This window comes from Bacillus rossius, chromosome 7, assembly GCF_032445375.1.
Source record: "Bacillus rossius redtenbacheri isolate Brsri chromosome 7, Brsri_v3, whole genome shotgun sequence".
Taxonomy (NCBI): Eukaryota; Metazoa; Arthropoda; class Insecta; order Phasmatodea; family Bacillidae; genus Bacillus; species Bacillus rossius.
In genome coordinates this window covers 22,519,855-22,542,242 of record NC_086335.1, presented here as the reverse complement: position 1 = coordinate 22,542,242, position 22,388 = coordinate 22,519,855, and the positions used below count along the sequence as shown (strand labels likewise).

The 22,388-nt window shown below is 36.3% G+C and overlaps 1 protein-coding gene across 2 annotated transcripts in view; it reads right to left on the bottom strand.

The window, feature by feature from the left end:
• Nucleotides 1-2,464: 2,464 nt before the first annotated feature.
• LOC134533729 (V-type proton ATPase subunit H) overlaps nucleotides 2,465-22,388 on the bottom strand; it is a 76,246-nt gene continuing 56,322 nt past the window's right edge. For both annotated transcript variants that reach the window (XM_063371320.1, XM_063371321.1), the window contains 2 exons: nucleotides 10,841-10,954; nucleotides 2,465-2,914 (listed from right to left, as the gene is read on the bottom strand). In XM_063371320.1, the coding sequence (XP_063227390.1) occupies nucleotides 2,839-2,914; nucleotides 10,841-10,954 (190 nt within the window). In that variant the 3' untranslated portion in view covers nucleotides 2,465-2,838. The remainder of the gene's footprint in view (nucleotides 2,915-10,840; nucleotides 10,955-22,388) is intronic.

Here is a 22,388-nt window from a genome sequence, read left to right as displayed (position 1 = left end):
TTTAATTGTAATTTTCTCTTGGCAATTACACAAGTGAGCCTATTAAAATAATTTATTCATTGTTAAGTTTTGTTAAATATAAGTGTTAAAATTAAACGTAGAAGTTGTGCAATATTTTAGGAATGAATTTGAAATTATAGTTACAAAGTACCAAAAAATTGTAAAAGTTGAGGGTTTTACCTCATCAAAGAAATGGAAACTCAAAAGCCCACTAGTTTTTTTCCACCATCTTATAAAAAATTGTCTCCTCTTTGCAATGGTATATGGTTTAGTGAGGTTTTCTTGTGACAGAAAAAAGTTGTAGAGGATTTTCACACTGCCTGTAAAATTATCAAATAATTATTTTTCTTAACTTTGAAGTAAATTTTGACTATGATGGTGATATTAAAACACTAATTGTAATACCTCAACAGGATTTGCATTAAATTCTTAGTAGAGTACAAAATTTTCAGCTAAATCGGTGCATAATTGTGATTATGAGGGGAAAAAATGAGAAAAACTGTCAGTCTTGATGGTTTCAGGAAATACACATTTTACTACAAGCAGGCCCAGCTTTAAGTGCCTGTAGCTCAGAAACAGTTATACTAAATGTTATAAAAATTTGTGTGTGTTCATAAAATGATACATAGATAAAGTACACCAAGTTACATCAAATTCTGAGACGGGTGGGTTACAAATAATTTTTTTGCTGGATGATTTGGCGTGGAATGACCCTGGTTCACCCCACACACAGTCTCGTGCCACTCGGTCGCTGCACTCTCACGATTCAGTTAAACTTCGCATCGCGCCAGTCTTTGGACGGGTCTCTCATCCTCTTCGCGGAGGTTGCACTCCCCTTGGTTCGTGGAACTCTCTGAACTTCGGAACTGTCGTGGTCGTGGGACTCGCTCGGAATCCGCTCAGAACTCCCGCGGAGGCCGGCATCGCTGTTTAAGTTCTTGAGGCGCCCTTCTCGAACCGACGAGAGTAGCCGCGACATGTCACGTCATCGTGTGCCGACCCGACGTCCGAACAGTCCAGAAGGGCAGCGTCAATTCACGCTGCTCCGCGTGGCAGCCCGCGGAATTCTCAAGGCCGTTCAGCGACACACAACAATCGAGGCAGGACAATGCACGGCGAGTGGAGGGGGGAGGTGGTAGCGACGACCCTTGTAATCCGGCCAGGCATTGATTTGTTTTCATCCTCTAAAAGACTACTTATGTTTAAAATGATAAAAGAATGTTAATTTAAAAATTTCAATTCAATAGACAATATTGATTAACTGAAGGAAACCCTTATTAATGAAACAACAGTTCTAGTAAATCCAACTAGACTTGCATAATATTAGCTGTTACCTTAATTAATCAGCAAAAACTAAGATTTATAAAAAAACATCCAATTCACGGAAAGATGTTAATAAAATAATATGATACTTAGTATTGCTATGTTTCACTATTGAGGAAGACTCAACCAGCTTCAATTTCTAACCCTTAGATTCAGAATACATACATCCAGAATTGGAAGGAAAAAAAAAATCAAACACTTAAACTTGACCACACTCATTACTAAAATTATTATATTCCTGTTGAACTTTGGGGCTAATAAAATTATCATCAGATGTTGTTGTAAACATTAATACCTAAAGCCTAGGCTACATTCACTATGGCACGCAAACAGTATGTTGAAGCTACCTTTGCACACAAAACAGCGATTTGAAACATTCCAACTGGTTTTCTTCCCCTATCTCATTTAGTTCTGTCAAATTTCCCGTTTCAAACATTTTAATTTTGTCAACAATTATCATACGAAGCAGTTTTAATGACACAAAATAATTAACTACAAAGTATTGCTGTAAAATTTATTATATTTTTTTTTTTAATGCACAAAAATAATCGCTAGCTTCTCTGTCCTGCTGGCGTGGCTTAAGCTGATTTGCAGTGAATTGAAATCAGCAGACAGCACATAGAAAAGGTTGAAGTTTGACAAATATCTGTGCACTGAGTGTGTGCTGTTTTCCTGTGCGTGTGTTATTTTCCAATATAGCAGCTGCCATCTGTTTGCGTACATTCAACTTCCGTGCGCATGTGCCTTAAGGTTCTGATGAATATCTGCTATAAATAGTACCTAATTACATTTCACAGCGATGAACTTACAAGTTATCCATTCAGTGCTTTAAACAATGATGTGGACACATTTTGGCTAGTGGTGAAAAACACTATGAAGAGCATTAACTAACATGCCTAGGAATTTTTTGATTTTCACTGAAAACGTACCAAAGTGATGTAATTTATGAGAGAAAGCATATCTGTTGCAGTGCTAACGAAATATATTATGACATGTCTCTCATTTAAATATGTACATAAAAAAGGTAAATTAGAAAAAGAAAATGTATAGTTTTTTCTTTGAAATAAAATGAACTCAATAAAGTGAACAGTATTAAAATTTATGTAACATGGAAGGGAATTTAAAAAATAAAATAACATCATTACCAACATAGAACCATATTTACTTTAAATTAAATTAAATTGTACAGCAGCATAGTTACATATATACATTAGACTACTAAATTCCTCACATTTTTCAACAACGAATCAGAAAAATGTGTGAAAAATAAACTTCTGTACACTATGATGTAACAAACAGGGCTCTCTCTCCGCACAGCTACGACTTGGGTACTTAATTATCATTAAATTAAAATTCAATCTCCCAACTACTGCATCTGTACAAAACACACACACAACGGACCCAGTCCGGCAGCTGCCAGCACTATCCTGACAGCGGAATGTTGATGCGGCAGCAGCGTGACCGACAGAGTAAGTACGACGATGAACACTACGTAGACGAGCGTGCGAGAAGGGCCTACGCCTTGACGGCAGTGCCCTGCGCGGGCGTGCCTTGCGTCTCCTCCTTCTTCAGCTGCTTGCCCAGGTACTCCCTGCACAGAGAGCACGGTCGCGTCACCGAGAGCACGTCCCAGGTGGCTGGCGGCAGTCCGCACAGCAGTGCTCCAAGCCGCTCCACCATTCATCTCCTGCAAACCTGAGTCAGGCAGATAATGCCAACAACAGACATTAAACGTATTTAAACCCTGCAACTGTTATCTACTTTTTTTACTTTGCCGAGCCTATCGGAATCATAAATTACACCCAAAATCAAATTCTTATAAGATTTATGTGGGTAAATTTAAAGAAAAAAAATGGGAGTGTAAAGATAAGTCTCATTTAAATATTTTCTTTGGATACAAGTCGTAAATGTTCAACTGGTAAATTTTATTTGTTAAGATGCAAGGACTAGGTATATAAGAGGTAAATATGTATAAATGAGGGGGAGTTAGTTAAATGTTTCTGCTGATGCACGATGTTTACACAGCCACATCCAATATTCTTTGAGTCTCACATTATTCTGTGAAATGAAACAGAAAAAAATTTAAGACTCAAAGAAGATTAGAAATGGCAGTGTAAATGACATGCATTATCCAAAAGTTTTAAAGCTATCTACATACAACCATTATGGCTCGTCATTATTTCAAACAAGACATGTGAACAATAAATATTGCAACTCTAGATTTCCATAAAATTACATGAAACACATTAAGTTACTATTATCTACGCATTAAAGGGACACATGGCTATACATGGCTACATATGACTACAAATGAAAAACTACTGAACTCCATGTATTCTTAAACGCTTATTTGTAAAAAGTTATCTTTATGTACTTACCAATGGCAGTATGAAAATACAACGAAGTAGAAACTCACAATTATTTTTAAAACAAAAATACAATGATCTAATCTCTGCACATAAACCGAATGTGAAGACCACTGCAACTTCCTAGTTTCCAAGAAATAAATATACCTCAGCATTTAAGCTGGAATTTATAAAAGCATAACATATAATTAAATTCTAATTATGTAAAAAATTCATACAATCCAAAATTCAACCAATTTCATTATCTTGTCCAATCCATCTGTTTGGTGTTCATTTTCTTCCAGATCCTTGCATGTAGGTCACACTTTTTACTTATTTTTATCACCGAGTGTAAAAGCACTTCAATCATTAAAAAATATATGAAAAATTTCTAGAATGTATATGCAAGATATGCAGGAAAAACAAAACTGTCAATAGAAATAGGTTCAGAAATGTTTCTGTTTATCGCTAAAGCTGTTACCAGCTCATTTTCCATTATATACTGGATCTATGTTATGTGGAAAATCAAATAGGCAATTTCATACACACCATGCTTGCATGTTGAGAATACATACAAGGGTTGGCTGTAGATATTGATGTTGATTACTGCGCAATGTGCAGTGTCTCAAGCTACGAAAGTCAGCTAATTTACTTTCTTTCTCTCTCTCTCTCTATCAATCTACTTTCCACTGTTAGCATATTTTGGCCATGGGTTTCGGTACAGATAGTTGTGCAACTTGCCCATATAGTGTTCTCCATTAACAGGGAACCAGTGTATCAAACTGTCCTCAGTATTGCAATAAACGTAAGCATATACAGAATTATGTTCATTGTTATTTCTGTCTCCTCTACACATCCCGCATACGTATCCACAGTTTTGACATGTATTTTAGATACACTCTGCTGCACAAATTAGACACTTCTGTTCAAACAAGGCTGCAAGACAGCTTGATAAAAAGTCAAATGTGTGTACACTTGGATTAGAGCATACTTCCACACTTGTGCTCTGGCCACAAAAATTATTTTTAGAAATTTTTTTAATATATATCAATAATTCAGATCTTCACTATCAAAAGTTTACATTTATAGTAAGTGGCATCTGTATATTTCTACAGAAATTTAAAAATAAAATATTGGAATTTGGTGAAAATCATTACAGTTCAAGGTTTTTGTGATGGTTTGGCTTTTACAAAAAATTTTTACATACATGTAAAAAAAAATCAACTTTATCAAAAATTTTAAGGTCGTTGCTTATCACCAAATTAATATTTTAACTTTAAAAATTCCAACTCAACATGAAAGTTTTTCAAAGTTTGCGAAATCCTTAACACACATATACCCACCCAATTTTAGCAGACAAAATTTTTTCAGGCTTATATCAAAAATCATTTTTAAGTTTGCTGCCCCCAAAATTTGAATGACATTATATACCAAAACTTTTTCTAGGATGTAATCATCACATACATAAGTGAAGGAGAAGAGGGGGGGGGGGGGGGGGGGGCGAGAGAGGAAAGCTAAGCCATAAAAATCTACTCAAATCTAAATATGTACACCAATCACTCATTAAGCACGACTAATGTGTTCCTAAAAATGTTCATGTTACTCGAAATTGCGTATTCTGAATCATTGGTCTCCACAAATAGCAAGGCTAATTTACTAATTTACTTAATGTGCTCAAAATGTGTAGTAGGGAAATATTCTATACGTTATTTAAGTGTGTAGAAGAACACTCACCGATAAATGTGTCACACCATTTATCTTTTTAAGCCTACTATTGAATACTTTGTATGTCAAATATGACTGCATAACAGGGTTACGTAGGCCTACTTATCGTCAATCGACTGATTGGCTTGCCCGCCCGGGCGTGAACTTCAGCTCATGTCATGTATATTTTCACAAACATTCCAAACCATCCTTTACTGGCAGTGAAATTTATATTACTGTCTGGATATTTACTTTTTAATTTTTCAAAAATTGAAGTTGTTATTTGCATATCACAGCTTGGTTTACACCAATTCTGTCAGACCCATGATTTTTATTTCACTGCATATTTAATTTAACAACCTTTTCCATGTGAATCATCTGTTCATTTTTGTTCCATTATCTAATGTTTGATATATTCCCGTTAGCACAACCAACACCATCAGATATATATGTAAAATGTTTGATAAGAGTCCTTATTTTGTACAATTATGCGCACAGTTTACTTGCTTCAAACTACAGTGCGACCAGCATAAGTGTGGCCTTCAATACAGACAGCACGCTGTAATACTTATAGTTTTGTCTCAAATAATTGAACATGAACACGATGCATTACGCTCTCACTTGGAAGCCATGATTCCACGATGATTCCAACTGCAAGTGCTTGCGCATGTACAGTTACTGGCAGACGAACAGCCATCACAGCCTGGTCTGTGGCCGAGCAACAACAGTATGGTCCGGCGGCACACCAGCAGACATAAAACCATTTGGTCTTTTACACTTCACAGCTGCAACTGAACTTGCCATAGCTGATGTTTGTGCAACAGCCGATAGCGCAGTCAGACTTGCACGCACATCTCTTACCCCATTGTATAGCTAACTGTATGCCACGGCACATCTATTGTTTACCGAGTTGAAGCAGACTTCGTGACATTATGCCAGACTTTTTTTTTCTTGGGGCGATTTCGTGATAACTGAAATTTACAGACATGCTATTAAGACTGGAGCAGTAAAATTAACATCGCACTAAATTAATTCGTGCAAGTTGAAGATGTGCAAAGTGAGAGATTGGTGTATTGTAACTAAACTAGAGAAACTAAATAGTGAACAGCTTACTACATGCAATGTTTTTCTTATTTTACAGCATTAAAAATATTTATCATTTCTATGTAAAATAATAAATAGGCAGATGTTACCTAGTTGAGATTTTGAAAATTTCCTAAACATTCATTCAATTGAATCATCTACCACCACTAGTTTTCATTACTTGCTTAGGGTGATATCAGTACAAAAAAAATAACAGGGCTAAAATTTCTAAATCCACAAATAAAAAAGTCATGCTCCAAAATTACTTACCTCCAAACTCAAGACTAGCAAAGTTCAACACATACCTCACCAATACTGTCTCCTCACCCCATACACCAAGTGCCCTAGCAATTACAGACTATGTGAGACTTAAATATCTACTACTGCAGTGAGCCAAATGATGTATGTGACAAATAGGACTCGCACCACATATACATATTGAGCAATACTACACATATAGAAATCACCCCAATGTTTCCCATGGGCATGAAGCCCATTCACCACTCACAGCACCCAGCAACCTCCCTACATTCCACCACAGAAAAATAAATTACATTTTAAGAAATTTTAACTGAATACCAATTGCTCCCCTCCTTGAGAATAGGTACTATAAAAGCTGCATCAACATGGCTGCAACCTCAAATACTCCAGCATGCTACAAAATCCGTAGACTTTGCCTACAAATCAAGAACAAAGACAAACCTTGAATTTTGAAACAAGAACAAAAGTAATAACCAAGGAATAACCAAGTTATTAAGCTTTCCAATGAACACAATCTTAAAACAATGTAAGCTATAACTCATATTGTACAAATCTTTGCCTGGGAGCATAAATATCAAAACCAGTTACAACTAGCAATCAGAAAATAGTAAAACATATTCAAAAATAAATTTCAAAAGTATAAAACTGTGCTGCATTTAAATTTAGCAATTATTATAGGCAAAAACAAATTGTACCTTATAATCTATACATAAGAATAATAATGCTAATACTAAATGTAATTGTTTTACTTAAATATCATAAACCAAAATTAACTCCTAGTTTGTTATTTGTCTTTTGTGCTACATTGGTACTGTCATTACAAAACAGTTTATTTATTTTCAAAAATAACTACCAGAGGTGTGCGAATAGTAGATTTCGAAAGTCAATAACTTAAAATCAAATACATAGTAAAATTTTCAAATTGAATGCTTATAATTCTTAAGTCCAATAGATGTCATATTTTTCTTTGGTGTATTACCATACAGAATAAAAGCAGTAAAAAAATTCATCCTTTAACATTCACAGATAAAGTTTCCAGGTAGGAAGGATATTTTTTAATTGTTGTTCTGTTCGTTACCAAAATACCAAGTGGTTCAACAAAGCACTGGAAATTAATTTAATTGTAACCTCTAACAGTGATGCTTAACTGTAACTGTCCGCTTCGTGACGTCAAGCGCGCGCTAACCGTCCTTCTACTCCCACTCTTCCTTGTCTCCTCCTCCCAGGGTGTGTGTTCCCTCCCCTCTGGTGCGCCGCGCAGGTGCGATAGCACCTCCGTTAGGCATACAAGCATTTGCAAGCATAATTTCTACCTCTTTCATCCCTGTTCATCTTGCTTGTAGGTCATTCATTAACTACTTGTTTGTGACTGAGGTCACTAGGTCGGGACTCTGAATTTCGCATGTAGTCGCTTGCGAATAGGCGTGAGAGATTCCCGCGGCACACATGTCGGATATGCTGGCGTGACACGATGTAAGTACTGTGCTGGTGGGAGTGGCCGCTCCTTTAACTTCTAGCGTTGATGTTTGATAAAGGAAATTACTTTTTTTTCAGCTTGCCACTTCAAAATTATTGCTTGGATTAAGTCTTGAACGTTCATTTTCATGTTAGCTTCACCGTACTTATGTTGCGTCATTGCGCACTTTGGCGTGTTACGCTCGTGCGAACTGTGTTGTTTTTTGGTAGTGCCTTAAGTAAAACTATGATGTTCCTCTGTAACGTAAATTTTGCTAGACACGAGTGTCTTAAATTTTTGAACTGAGGCTTTTAATGTTGTTTCGCTTGCAATGGGCAGTTTACTATCACAGCCAACCATTTTGACCCGCGTTGCGGTCATAATAAGACTTACTTTCATGCACTTGCATTGCGCCATAATGTTTAAAATGCTTGAACCCTGGAACAATTTGTTTAAATTTGTAATAATCACCTGTTTGCACTAACTTGTTAAGTTTATTTTACCTTTGTATTGTTGTCACCTGAACTATCTCCTGTATGGTTTGTTAGGTCCGACTAGCTCTGAACGGGTTCCTGGCCATGTGGCGGGAGACAGTGGCGACGAAATGAAGAGTTTATGAGTTAACTTTGTTGTGATTTAATTACACCTTCCCCTTAGTACATGGCGCTGTCACAAACCTAGCCCTTTCCATCTGCGAGTGCATGGGCACGGCTCTAACACATTAGTGGTCATTTTCTGGTTGATTCCGAACGCACAGATGTTTGCAGACGGTCTGGGCTCGAACTGCGGCCTTGTTGCACGGTGAACAAGAATTAAACAAAATGACATTAAACATTACAGGAAGGATGGTTTGTAAAATGTATTATAAATATAATATAATTAATGGTTTCACGTAACTAATTGGTCCCAGGAGGGGAAGATACACAGATTTCATAACTCTCACAGAATAGCCGCGCGGGCGGCTATTGCACTTCCGGCTCGCGGCCGATCGTCGCGTTGCACCTTTCACTGACACTGCACTTTGTTCGCGCTACACTACACGCCTCTGCCACGGGCAGGAGAAGGCGTTGGCACAACATAACGGACTGCGGAAATTAGGGCGACACTTGGGTCGACGTCAGTATGTTTAATGCTTGCTTTGATCCTGCGGGACACTGAATCTAGTTCTTATGTAATTTACGTATCTAAGTAATGTAACTTATTGTGTAGAGTATTGTAATTTATTGTAAGTGTGTCACTTTAATTCTTTGCTACACTTTCATGTAATAATTTAAATTTGTGCCTTGGTAAAAAAAAAAGATAACGAATTTTGTTATGCAAAATCGAGTTTATGTATATTTTCAAATTTTGCTATTGCTAACTGTAACAGATTCCCTTTCAGCTCTGCTACCAAGAGGAGAATCGGGCCATGCCCTTGTAGTCATAGCACTTCTACCAGCAGCCAGTTTAGGCCCTGGTAGACTTCACCGCTATAATCAAAACAAATACACAAACTGTTATGTTTTTAATAAATGGTTTGGGTTATTTATTTTCACCTTTTACAAACGAGAGCAAATGTTCATAAAAAATAATGTAGATGTTGGTATTTCTGCTAAAATTCTGTTTCATTTGGAAATTGCATCATGTTTATTTCCTACTGTCAGGCTACCAGAATGTGTTGATTTAATGAAAACAATTAATTTAAATTTAAATTTCTTGGAATAAGATTTTTTAACATACTGTGATATGTACATGTTATTATGAATAATATATCAGAAACAACATCATTTAAAGTTGGCGAAAAACTTGAAACAACCACGAGGAACAAAACAGATGTGCATGTAAATTATCACATTTTAATTTTTGATATTCGACCACTCCCGAGTGCTAAAAGTTTATTATTTTCTATTCACAATGAATTTATGAATATTTGCACACCTCAAAAAAATATTGACGATAAAAGTTTTAAATATCATGTATACAGTGTTCATGAGATGGTATTAAATAACCATGAAATAAATTTCTCATACACACCATTTCTTTCTGTTCATTGAAAAATGTAAAATGGAGTCCACTGTATTTTGTACTTAAATAAACAACCAAAGAGAAGCCAACCATTGCTTGTGGGCCATTTTGTAACATGCAGGAATTGGTCAATGATACAGAAGTGGTCGCCTTTAATAAACACCTCACGAAAATGACCATAGCTGCTAGATGAACAAAAGTGAAACACACATGCCTAATAAAAAATAAAGAAACCATTAACGTTTAGCAGTTCTACCAACTTCCAGGCACATCCATCAATAATCACATCCATGCATACAATGAAACAAACCTAAAACAGTAGTCATCAAATTTAAAAGTAAATACTAGACTCTATAAAATAATAAAAACAATTACAGTGTAATGAGTTAAACCAAATATTATATTAATATCAGTTGTCAGTATTGATATTTGTGTTAAGTACTAGTAATGTATAGTTTTATAATTAAGAATCACACCTGTTTTGTTTATTGACTGTCCTTGAGGGTAAACTCGTTTTCATAGAACACCTAAGCTGAACTGAAGTTAACAGAAATGTATTTTACCAAAATTACTGTGCCATGTACGCTGATGGAAAGATGATATTCCTGACGCGCAACTCGGTAGTTCCGTAAGTGCGAGTGATGCTCGGCAGACGGAGACTCACCAGTTGTGCACCATGAGCTTCTGCACGGCGAGCAGCGCCTCGTAGCGCACGTTGGGGTCCTCGTGAGCCAGCAGCTGCATCACCAGCTGCTTGCCGCCCAGCTGCTCTATCACGCTGCAACACACGCCCGTCTCGCCTCACACACGGCCCTCCAGCCACCTCCCTCCAGGCCAGGGGGGGGGGGGGGGGAAGGGTATTTTGCCCCCCCTCTGAAACCTTGAAGTGGGGGCAAACAGGGGCAAAGAAAGTGCTGTGTAATCAAATTTTTAGAAAAAAAAAAACTGCTTAAATAGCACCATTTTCCACCTTAAATTGAAATTTTCCCGGGGGAGGACACCCGGACCCCCCACTTCAATAGGGGGGGATCGATGATTCTTTATAAAAAGGTACAGTTTCAGAAAAATGTTTAAGACCACTCCTCACAAACAGTTTAAGTGATGTGGGTCTCACATTATTTTATATCATGCCATTCTGTTAATTCTCCTGAAATATACATAATAAAGGGAATATTTTGGTATATCTGGTGTTAATGTATTTGTAATGGTTCAATAGTTACAGATTATTAAAGGTTTTATAAAATAACCTAAAATTTAACAATTCTTTCAGATAAAAAATTCATAGTTAAAAATTGGGTTTAGATATGGATATGATTTTGTTTCGCCATAGAGAAAATACCAAGGAGCATTAAATGCAAGTCTTAGAAAAAAATTAAAAAAATTATTAACTTAAAAATTTTGTTGCTTTATCATTTTGAAGTTAGGTCTAAAATTGTGTAATTTGGTTTTTAATTTTTAGTAACCTTATAAGTTCCTGTTTTTAATTTCTGTTAATACCTTCTTAATCTATGTGAAAAGTAGAAGATTTTGGTACCAATAGAATCAATGTAGCTAAAATAGTTAATAAGTTACATAGATTTTTAAGTTTTATTAAATAACAAGAAATGCCAAAATCCTTTAATGAAAAAAAATCATAGTTTCAAAATGGGTTAAGATACAGGCATGAGTTTGTTTCACCAAAGCAAACATACCAAGGGAAAATGTATGCAAGCCTAGGAAAAAATTTAAAAAAATTATCAACTTAAAAAACATGAAGAAGGAAAAACAAAGAAAAAATTGAATTTCTGTTGTCATTTTATAGTCACCATGATGTTGGCAACACACTTTTCCTTAGGATGGCAACATGTGTTCTTTTTTATGTGATGTAAGGGTAGGGTGTAGGCTGGCACACTTGCTTTGTAAGTTCCCACCATTCAGTTGTTTCTTTCTTCATTATTTGGAGGTTATGTTTGTTTAACAGAGTTGGAGACAAAAAGTTCACTATGGGAAAAAAGTCTGTGGCTGAAGCAACTAAATGGCAAATTATTGGTTTACTAAAGGTTGGAAAAACACACAGACAAATTGCAGAGGTTTTGAAAGTGTCAAAGACTTGTGTGCAACAAACAATTAGGCGATACAATGAGTTTAGAACAGTTGTTGACAGGCCAAGGTCTGGCTGCCCGAGGAAAACATCACGTAGACAAGACCGCAAGTTATTGCAACTGTGTAGGAAAGACAGGAATGCTAGTTGTAGTGATCTTCTGAGAGATCTAAGGGCCTCCTGTGGCAATGTTGCCATAACAGATCGCACTGTATGCAACAGATTAAATGAGGCAGGCCTAAGATCTTTTTTTGCAATCAGGAAACCACTTCTCAATGACTGTCACAAAAGGAAGCGACGCGAGTTTTGTAGACAGCGTTTGGGATGGTGTAAAGAAGCTTGGGAGAGAGTAATGTTTTCTGATGAATGCCGTTTTGAACTATTCCCCCGACGTAAGGTTCGGGTTCGCAGAACAATAACTGAAAAATTTCTGCCAGCTTGTGTTGCCCCAGCAGTGCAAAAAGGAGGCGATGCAATCATGATCTGGGGATGCATCACCTCAGAGGGTCCTGGAGAGTGTAAGGTGGTGAAAAATACGATGAATAGTACCAGATACTGTGAAGCTATGGAGGAAGTAATGATTCCTTCAGCACAGAGGCTACTAGGTGAAAATTTCATTTATCAGCAGGATAATGCCCCATGCCACCGATCCATGCAAACAAAGCGATGGTTTGAAACCAAAGACATTGAGCTGCTACCCTGGCCTCCTCGTAGTCCAGATTTAAATCCTATCGAGAACTTGTGGAACACAATGGCATACCGGCTGGCAAAACAGAAACCCAAGAATGGTGCAGAATTAAGACTGGCAGTGCACTCACTATGGCAGCGAGTGACACGTGAAGAGTGTAGGAAGCTAATACAATCTATGCCTGACAGAATCAAAGCATGCTACAAGGCCAGAGGTGGTCCCACTAAGTTTTGAACTTTACAGTGTTACTGTTTTTTTAGTGTTTCTTTGAATTTTTAAGGTTTTCTTAACATAATATAATACAAATGGATGAATACTAAAATGAAATGTGATTTATTTGTGTGGTCTTAAACATTTTTCTGAAACTGTATATTGCCCCCCCCTTTGGAAATTTAGTTGTTGCGCCCCTGCTCCAGGCCCCTCTTCACTGGCAACTTCTGGCTCTGCCAGTGCTCCAAACTACGCAGTTCAAGTAGCTCGGCTTCTGGGTTGTAGCCGCGTCCCAGGAGAACATATCCCCGACGTTACCATCATCAGCTCTGCCTTTAATACTCTCCCCTGAGAGGAGTGTTTCCCGATCGGCGTCCTGTCGCCTCTGGCTGGCCAATCAGAAGAGAAGAGGCCACTCACCGAATTGCCAGCACCCCCAGCCAATCACAGAAGCCCAAGCTCTGATTGGACAAACAGACACACAGCCCAACCAGACGAAAGGAAGGCTGTGATTGGCCCACAGCCGCAGCCAATCGGGAAACACTCCTCCTCTCAGACGAGAGGCATCGCGGTGTGTGAACATTTTATCCCTGCTATGAAGACAAACTTTAAGGCGATTGGTGCACGGTAAAAAACGGTCACAGGCCCGAAAACAATGAATTTTGTATCATATGACCACTAAAGAGTCTAGATGCCTATGTGGGTGACCGTTACTATGTAGGGAGGTCAGGAGCTTAGTTCCAGCTCGTCAGTGGCGAGATGGCCTTCATACGGGAAGGGTGTCGCTGGTGGTCGCTCTGCGGCCTGCCATCTAGCGGGAACTAACAAAACCTCGAAGGTTGTATCTCGCTCTCCCTCTAACACACAGCCGATAAGGTTCTATCTTGCCCGGAGGAGGGGAATGTTTATTAGGTTTCTCTTTCACTCATTCTTCGCCATGGGGAGGCGGAATGGATTATTTTTGTCCGCAACTGCGCAGACGTCATGTGGCCACTCCCGCACTCTTCTCACTCAACTCGCTCATTCTCTCACACTATTTCAATAAATCTTTTCAAATCTTCAACATCAATACTTTAAACCATTGCGCTTCCTACGGATTAATTATATTTCATGCAAGTGCCCGAATTCAGCTGCAAAAAAATAAAACGCGTAGTCAATTTTTTTCTTCAAAAACCTTCCCAAACACTGTGTGTTAAAAAACATTCTGAAAGCCCATTTTTCTAGATAAATGGAAATTCTAAATCACCTACGCCACAAGGAAACATTGTGCTTTAATATTATGTAAAGAAAACAACTCTTAGTTTTATAGTTATGTAAAGGTGGTGTGATATGTTTTAGATGTCGCACCATCTTATCATCCATGTAGAAGAGTTACCCGAAAAGCTAACAAGACTATTGCCATGGAAATGGAAATATGTTTAAGGAAATATTTTTCAAATGTTTGTAAACAGTAAACAACATATAAAAAATCTTATAACTGTAAAATTAAAATACAAACAACCCTATAGCAAATTTAATTTCAATATGAAAAAGTCTACAATAATGTTTACAAGAAACGAAATTGCAATAGCAATACAAAAATATCACAATTTTGTTACATTGTTAATATATATATTATTTTTAATAAAGGCAATAAAAATGACATACTCAATATTTGGTATACAATAAATACCTTAAGCCCTACATAATTGCTGCGATATTCACAATAAATGCTTTTCTTAAATATAGTAATTAAAACACATCGTAAATAAATTATGAACATACATATTATGGTGAAGGAAAGTGGACACTATCACACTGAAAAATCTTAGAGGGTAGTTTTCCTCATCTTATTTCTTTCTTTGCATTTTTGGTCTTGTTCGTTAAAATATTTCATGTTCAAATACTTGATACGCATATACGTTCTTGTCCTGACAAAACAGTATATAACTTCTTCTGGATATTTATTTTCAGTAGTTCCGCAAATAATTTTAGTCAGTGATTCAAAAATCCGCTCTTTTTTGCACAAATTGTTGCCATGAATATTATCAAAACACATTTCAGCGATCTTTATTAATTCAAAAAATTCATTAGTGGGACATTTTAAGTTACCCTTTGATTGTACATGTATCCAGCTATCGTCCTCCGAATTGAAATCCGTAGTGCCAAGGTCAGGATATTTATTTCTGAAACGGTGAGCTATATAGCCAGAAACATATTTCAGCCCTTCAAGAGAAATTTCGTCACTTGAAAGGGGCCTGGCCTCTAAATCTAAGTCTATTTCTTCCATGTCAGCAAGATCTATTTCATTTAAAGGTGATTTCTCTTGAAATGTCTGTAAAATACATTTCCTTGCACAAAAGTAGTTCTGTAATTTCATTCTGATAAGCACTGTCCTGTTCCATTTCATTTGACGAAAAATCACTTACCAAACACATTTCGTCTGTCTTCTCATCCGTGTTTTTCCGTTCAGCAAAAACTGCTGCAGAATGTTTTCACAATATGTAGTTTATAATTCTGTATTTAAAGTAAATGGGCGACAGATGCGTATTTTATTACATGCTTTATATTAGCTTAACCTGTATGTTTGTTTGTCTGTCCGTCTGTAACTCTTTCGACTAAGAGTGAGTGGCTCATCACTGTAAAATGTCCCACTAATTTCATCACGTTCGTTAGCCGAGTGGTCTAAGGCGCGCGACTTCTGAGACGTCAGCTTACGGATTCAGCGATCGTAGGTTATACTCCCGGCCACGCCGGAAAAAAAGAATGTTTTTTTTTCTGGTAAATTCTAAGATTATATTCATACATCTAACTGTAAATGATTCGGAGAGACTTTACCATTTCTTTGTGACGTTTCAACTCCAAATAGTTATCTCAGATGGTAATAGGTAGTGTCGGTAACTCATTTCCCTATGATAATTATACATAAATATAGTTTAAAAAAATAAAAAAAACATGCTTTTAAAGAATATCAAACTAAAAAGTTAAAAATAAATATAGTTTAAAAAACTAAAGAAACATGCTTTTAAAGATTATCAAACTAAAAAGTTAAAAATAATTTTAAAATTTAATTTATGACAATAGTATATAAGCAATACTAGTATAAATGAGAAAAAAGCATGGGGCACTTAATATACAAAAAATATGGCACAAAGCGCCTCAAGCTTTTTTTCTTATTTATACTAGTATTGCTTATATACTATTGTCATAAATTAAATTTTAAAATTATTTTTAACTTTTTAGTTTGATAATCTTTAAAAGCATGTTTCTTTAGTTTTTTAAACTATATTTATTGATGTTCCATACCTCTAATATACGGACAGAGAAAAAACCACTTTAACACATCTTAGTTCAGTTTAACTGGTAACAAATATTTAGGTTAACAGGTCCTATACATATTTCCGAATGTTTTACTGACTGAGTTATACTGGACATTAATTAAATTGATCACTGATATTTATACTTTTAAAAGAAATTTTGAATTTATCATTTTATGTAAACTCTAATGCGTTAAAAAGTGTAACACAACACTACACACAGGTAGTGATGTCTAGTGCACTGCCCTATGCACATTAGTTAACAAAAAAATAAAATGAAATATTAATTACTGATAAATAATACCTTGATGTCGTGATACAAGTAACACATGCTTATCTGATATTTATCTCAATTAGAATACGAAATAGGAAGATAAAATAATTAACTGATTTTAAGACTGATTTATTACTTACACAGTACAGTGCATTTTGAAGACAAATGGGTCTTAAGAAGCGAAAATTGTACTCGATTAAAGGATGGTATGGTGTTCGGTATATTAAGGTTTCCCTCAAAGTAACGGTTTCAGAATGCTTTTAAGATATTAGTTACATCCCAACATAAGTTTAAAACATTTCTCTTAAGAGTGTGCTTCGTAGCATTAAAAAAGTGCCTTAATTATTTTGCAAATTTATCATTGTTATGGTGACGATGTCAGGGGTTTTCGTAATTTTTTTTTAGAAATATAGTACAGTATTAGCAACTACGTTAAGAACTGTTATTTTATTCACACAGAGAAAAGAAATACAAAATGCTAAAATTTGGCGTTTGTCTTTTTATATACTAAATAGGTTTGTTATTATATGTGTGTTGTAACATGTATAAAAATGTTAAATATATTCAACAATATTTGGTAATTATATATATTAAAAAACTTTTATGTACGCGACTTGAAACTATGTGAAAGGTTTTCAGTCTATAAAGGCCTATTCTATGATTTTTTTTAAATTATTAATTCTTATGCAAACAATTAATAAAATTGGAAGATTCTTACATTGTCAGTATATGCATAGCATTACAGTTATTCCAAACAATTCTCTACCAGTGTTCACCTAAGGTTTGCATGTTACGTTGGTTCTTCTACTAATACACGTATATTACAAGAGGTTTGTAATAGATTAAATGAGGTAAGTAAGAATTCGTTTTTATAAACGTTGTGTATGAAATTATAAATTTTGAGATGTATAATAACAAAAAGAAGTGCATTCCGAAGACATATGTCGGTAGTGTTACCCACTGAAACATTATTCCCACTTCAACTCTCTGTAAAAATAAAAGTATGGGGTTGAATGCGTCAAAAGGGGTATATAAATAAAATTTGAGGCTTCTTCCTTATTTCATACGCTAGTGTCCGCCACTTACAATTGCAAACAAAAATTTTTCCTCGATGTTGTAATTTACTCTGCGTAATCACAAAACATTTTGGCAGTAAATAAGTATTTAATTTTTAAAAATGAAAGCATTCATGTTTCGAAAAAAATATTAAAGCGATGTGGGGAAAAATGTTTATAGATACTCCAGTAAAATTTTCAGTTTGATTGTTTTGATAGTTTCGGAGCTGTTGCGAGTTTAGTTTGGAGGATTCCTCGGCCGCGCGAGGCGTGTTTGGCTCTTTTTCATTTTCTTCCAGCGTAGGAAGCCGATACCCGGCTCTCCAGATGTATTACTGTATATTAGTTCCATGAGCGCGACCTTGACAGACCCGTCGTTTCTTCGGTCTCCTCTCGTCATCCCTCTACACCCCATTCTTCCCCCTCCCCACCCGCAGGCTGCGGCCCGCCGGCTGGAGCTCCGCCGGACTACCTGGTTGCGACAAGCGCCGCCCTCAGCGCCACGTCGCGGGGACATTCTTCCCGGCGGCGAGAGTTTTACACGCAGCACTAGAACTGTCACTCCAGAGGGCATGTTTTGAGTCGGATCGTATCAAAAACAAAAGGATATGAAAATATATACATAACTCAATAGTGTTCTGCCAATTATGTTTTCATTTTCATTTAAATTTATTCTTTAAATCGCTCCTGAAGTAGTCCAGCAGTGATCAATGGAAATTGTCAATATTAAACTGTAATTTTGACGATGAAAATTTTTTCTTCTTACTTTTATATGTGCAGAAACCTATTCGTACACTCGTTTCTTGAACTATACTTAAGTTTAACATAATTATGTGTTTTCTAAATAATTCTGGCTTGGAATAAAAATAAATGCATTTAAAATGACATAACTCAGTAAAAAAAAGTTTATTAAAAATATCCTAGGTATATTATGTCTTAAAAAGAAGCATCAAAAATAAATATGTACAGTTAAATTAGTTTTGTCGTAATATTTTCCATGCACCAATCGCCTTAAGTCCGATGTTATCAATTTTATATTGCTCGTGCAACACTCCTGCCCCAGGGATCTTGAAGAGAACCGTGCTACAGGTTTGCTATGAGGGGCCAATTTTAAATTATGCCATGAAGGTTTCTTTTGAAGTATGAATACACACACCACTGCACACATATTTTATGAGAGCTAATTTTAATCAACTTTACACATGGCCTATGGAGTTTATCAGAGGAAGAGAGCCATTCAAACTAAAATGTCCAGACATGTTACGGGCAAGATTTTTGCTAATTTGAATGAAGTTAAGGAACTGACGAATTCAGGCTTGAAGCTGCCTTATTTTACTTTGCTTTAATTTGAGTATTTGTATTTAAACTTTGTAATATGTATTTTAAAATTAACTTCATATGGCATAGGCAGTAAATTTTTTCTTGTCAAATGCAATTTAATGTTCACCATAGACAGCCAAATTGAAAAATGTTTTGTAGGCTTAAGTACCTTTTAATATTTGCATTTAATTTTAATAAATCAGCATATACTTATGAAAATTATAGATATTGATTTTTATTGGCATGCTTAGCACTGGTAATTATACTACACATTCTTGCAGCTTTCCTTATAAGAATTTTCGTACTCTGCAATTTTGGTTTAGCATTTCAAGAGCTTTATTTAGTACATTGGGCAGCTTCGAATTCCTGTTATTAAATAAGTAAACAGTAATTTCCTAATGAAAAATGGATTTCCACTAAAAAAAAAAAACAGTTTTATACGAGAAACTTAGTTTTGGGGAAAATTCAAGGTCAGGAATATTGTACATCATCATACATCTTACAGAGAAAATGGTCGGATGGAATATTTGATCATATTCGATTGAAGTGAATTGAATTGAATTGAATTGGACTATTACGTTTGCAATTGGGCTTTCACCCGGTGGCAAGGAGTCCTCCCTTTTCACTAAATCCGTCCCCCCAAGCATTCTCCTCAGATCCTTTGCATCTTTCCCCCCTACCATCTCTTCATACAACCCATTCCACTCTCTTCCTGTCCTGCCAAGGAAAGCATTCCTACCCCTTTCCGTTTGCCTCCAGCTCCTCTGGAGCTTCCACACAGGTGATCTCTCAGCCCTTGATACCCATCTGTGTATCCTAGTCCCTAGCTGTTTCCAGCCCCCTTCTCCCTTTATTACCTTATACAGTCTCACTAACCTATTCTAACTTGTAATGCATACCAATCTCGCAGCCACCTCACTGCTCTATGCTGCACCTTCTCCAGCTCCCTTACCTCAGTCACTAGGTACGGGTACCAGATCACAACCGCATACTCCGTCAATGCCCTGACCAATGTGGAGTGTGCCTTCTCCCTCCTCCCTGCCCCCTGCAGGGTCCTGCCAAGTATCCCCAGTGCCCTGCTAACCTTACTCACCGCCCGCTGGACCTGCTTTGCCCATCCCAAGTTATTTTGTAGGGTCACCCCCAGGTACTTATATTATTCGGCCTCCTTTATCTCCTGCCACTTCGACATATACACTTCCCTCGTTACCTTCCTCTTCCTCATGAACCTAACCAACTTCATCTTTTCAACATCAGCGACATCCCATTCTGCTCTGTCCATTATTCCAGTCTGCTCAAGTGACCTTGCAGAGGAACCCCTTTCCCCACTACCTTATACACTATGCAATCATCCTCAAGTACTCTCATCCTGGCCTCTATCCCCCTCACCAATATCATTCATTCATCATTATCGTGAACAACAGGGGCCCCTAACACACACCCTTGAGGAACTCCTGACGTCACTTCCCCCTATTCAGACCTTCTGCCTTCTATCCATCAGGAAGTCTCCTACCCAACTAAACATCGTCTTATCCTCCACCAACACCTCTACCTTCTCCATTAGCCTCTTGTGAGGTACTCTATTGAAAGCAGATAAGTACTGTTTCAGTAGCAAATTTGCCTTCTCCCTGTTCTCCGTACATTCCTGCCTCTCTCTTCCCCTAAGCACCGCTATTCCTTCCTCTCCCTTCACCCTTCGCACATAGCTGTAAAGATCCGCTCCATTTCCTTTCCCCCTTTCCCCCATTAGCCTTTCCATGTACACATCCCTTTCCTTCCTTGTTTTCCACCCCAGCTCCTTACCCAACTCCATCTCTGCCTTTATTTTCCCCCCTCCTTTCCACCTGGCCCTTGCATGTAGCCTCCTACACTTTCTCTTTAAAGCCCTTATCTCCCTCCCATTGTAGGTAGGATCATCCCCTTTCCCTACTCTCCTTCCGGGCACAAAATGCTCCACCATCTGCTCTAGTAAGTCTCTCAAGGCGGCCCATTTTTATCAAGTCCCCGTCCCCTAATGGGTAACATCTACAATACTCCCTCTTCAGATATGCTTCCGCCCCCATTTTATCCTCCCTACCCATATTTGATGCACTTTCTCCCTCTTTTCCTTAATTACTCGCTGCCCCAGAGAAAGTCTTAAGTGAGTTTTACATACATAAAAACCAGTTTTTATTTTTATTTTTTAGTAAACAAGACGTGAATACCGGGAAGAAAATGATTTCCGTGATGTAATTTGATGAAAAAGTATTGCATTTACTCTCACGTAACTGGGACACAAAAGAAAATGTTGTTAATTGTGGGAAAAGTAAATACCTAAAATGCAAATATGAGGTAAAGTTTCACTTTAATGTTTTGTATAATTAGATATTAAATATATAAGAAAATAGTTTTAGGCAACAATGGAACTTCATATTACATATTATACGGTATTTCGTAATATACAAATGAGTGAACACTGACCATCCTATTCATGTTACCAGGGATTTAAACAGGTTTGTAATAATGAGGATTTCGGATAAACCAATATTGTACTAATGAGGTTTTACTGTATTCAATATTCATGATTCATTTTTAATATGTATTCAATATTTGTGGATAATTTTATAGTCCATTTAACATTTCAAATATAATATTTTGTATAATATTCATTAACTATATGATTATATATACACAAATTGGATTGATTCACCAAAAATTTAATCGGGGGAAAAAAAGTAACATGTATGAAGCTAAGATGTTTTATCGAGAAATTTTGATTTGTTTTCTGCAAAATTATATATATGTTTTAATATGTTAAAAAAATTGTGAATATAATTTAACTTCTAAAAATACTATTTTTTATGTATATAATAAGTTGCATAACAAAATTTAACTTAAAAGTACATATACTGGTTTTAAGAAATGCATTCCCAGGTATTTTCTTTTCTTTCATTTTACAATTATCTATTATGGTTTATTTTTTATTTATGTCTTTATCATGTTATTGTATTTTGGATCAAGTTTATGAACGCACAATCCGAACATCCCATACAAAATATTAGAAAAATTCTTAATTACTTGACCAATTTTATGTGAAACCTTTTTAAACGAAATATCTCCGAAGGGGGTTGGCTCAAATAGCAAAACTGAAAATATTAATCAAAAGCTATGTATTTGAATTGGGCCAACTGTGAAAGGAAAACCATTGTAAAACATTTCCATTTACTGTTTATTCTGCTACCGTGACCATGATTATACAATTTCCTATTTAAAAGCCCAATAAAAGGATATAGAAAGAACATATTATCCA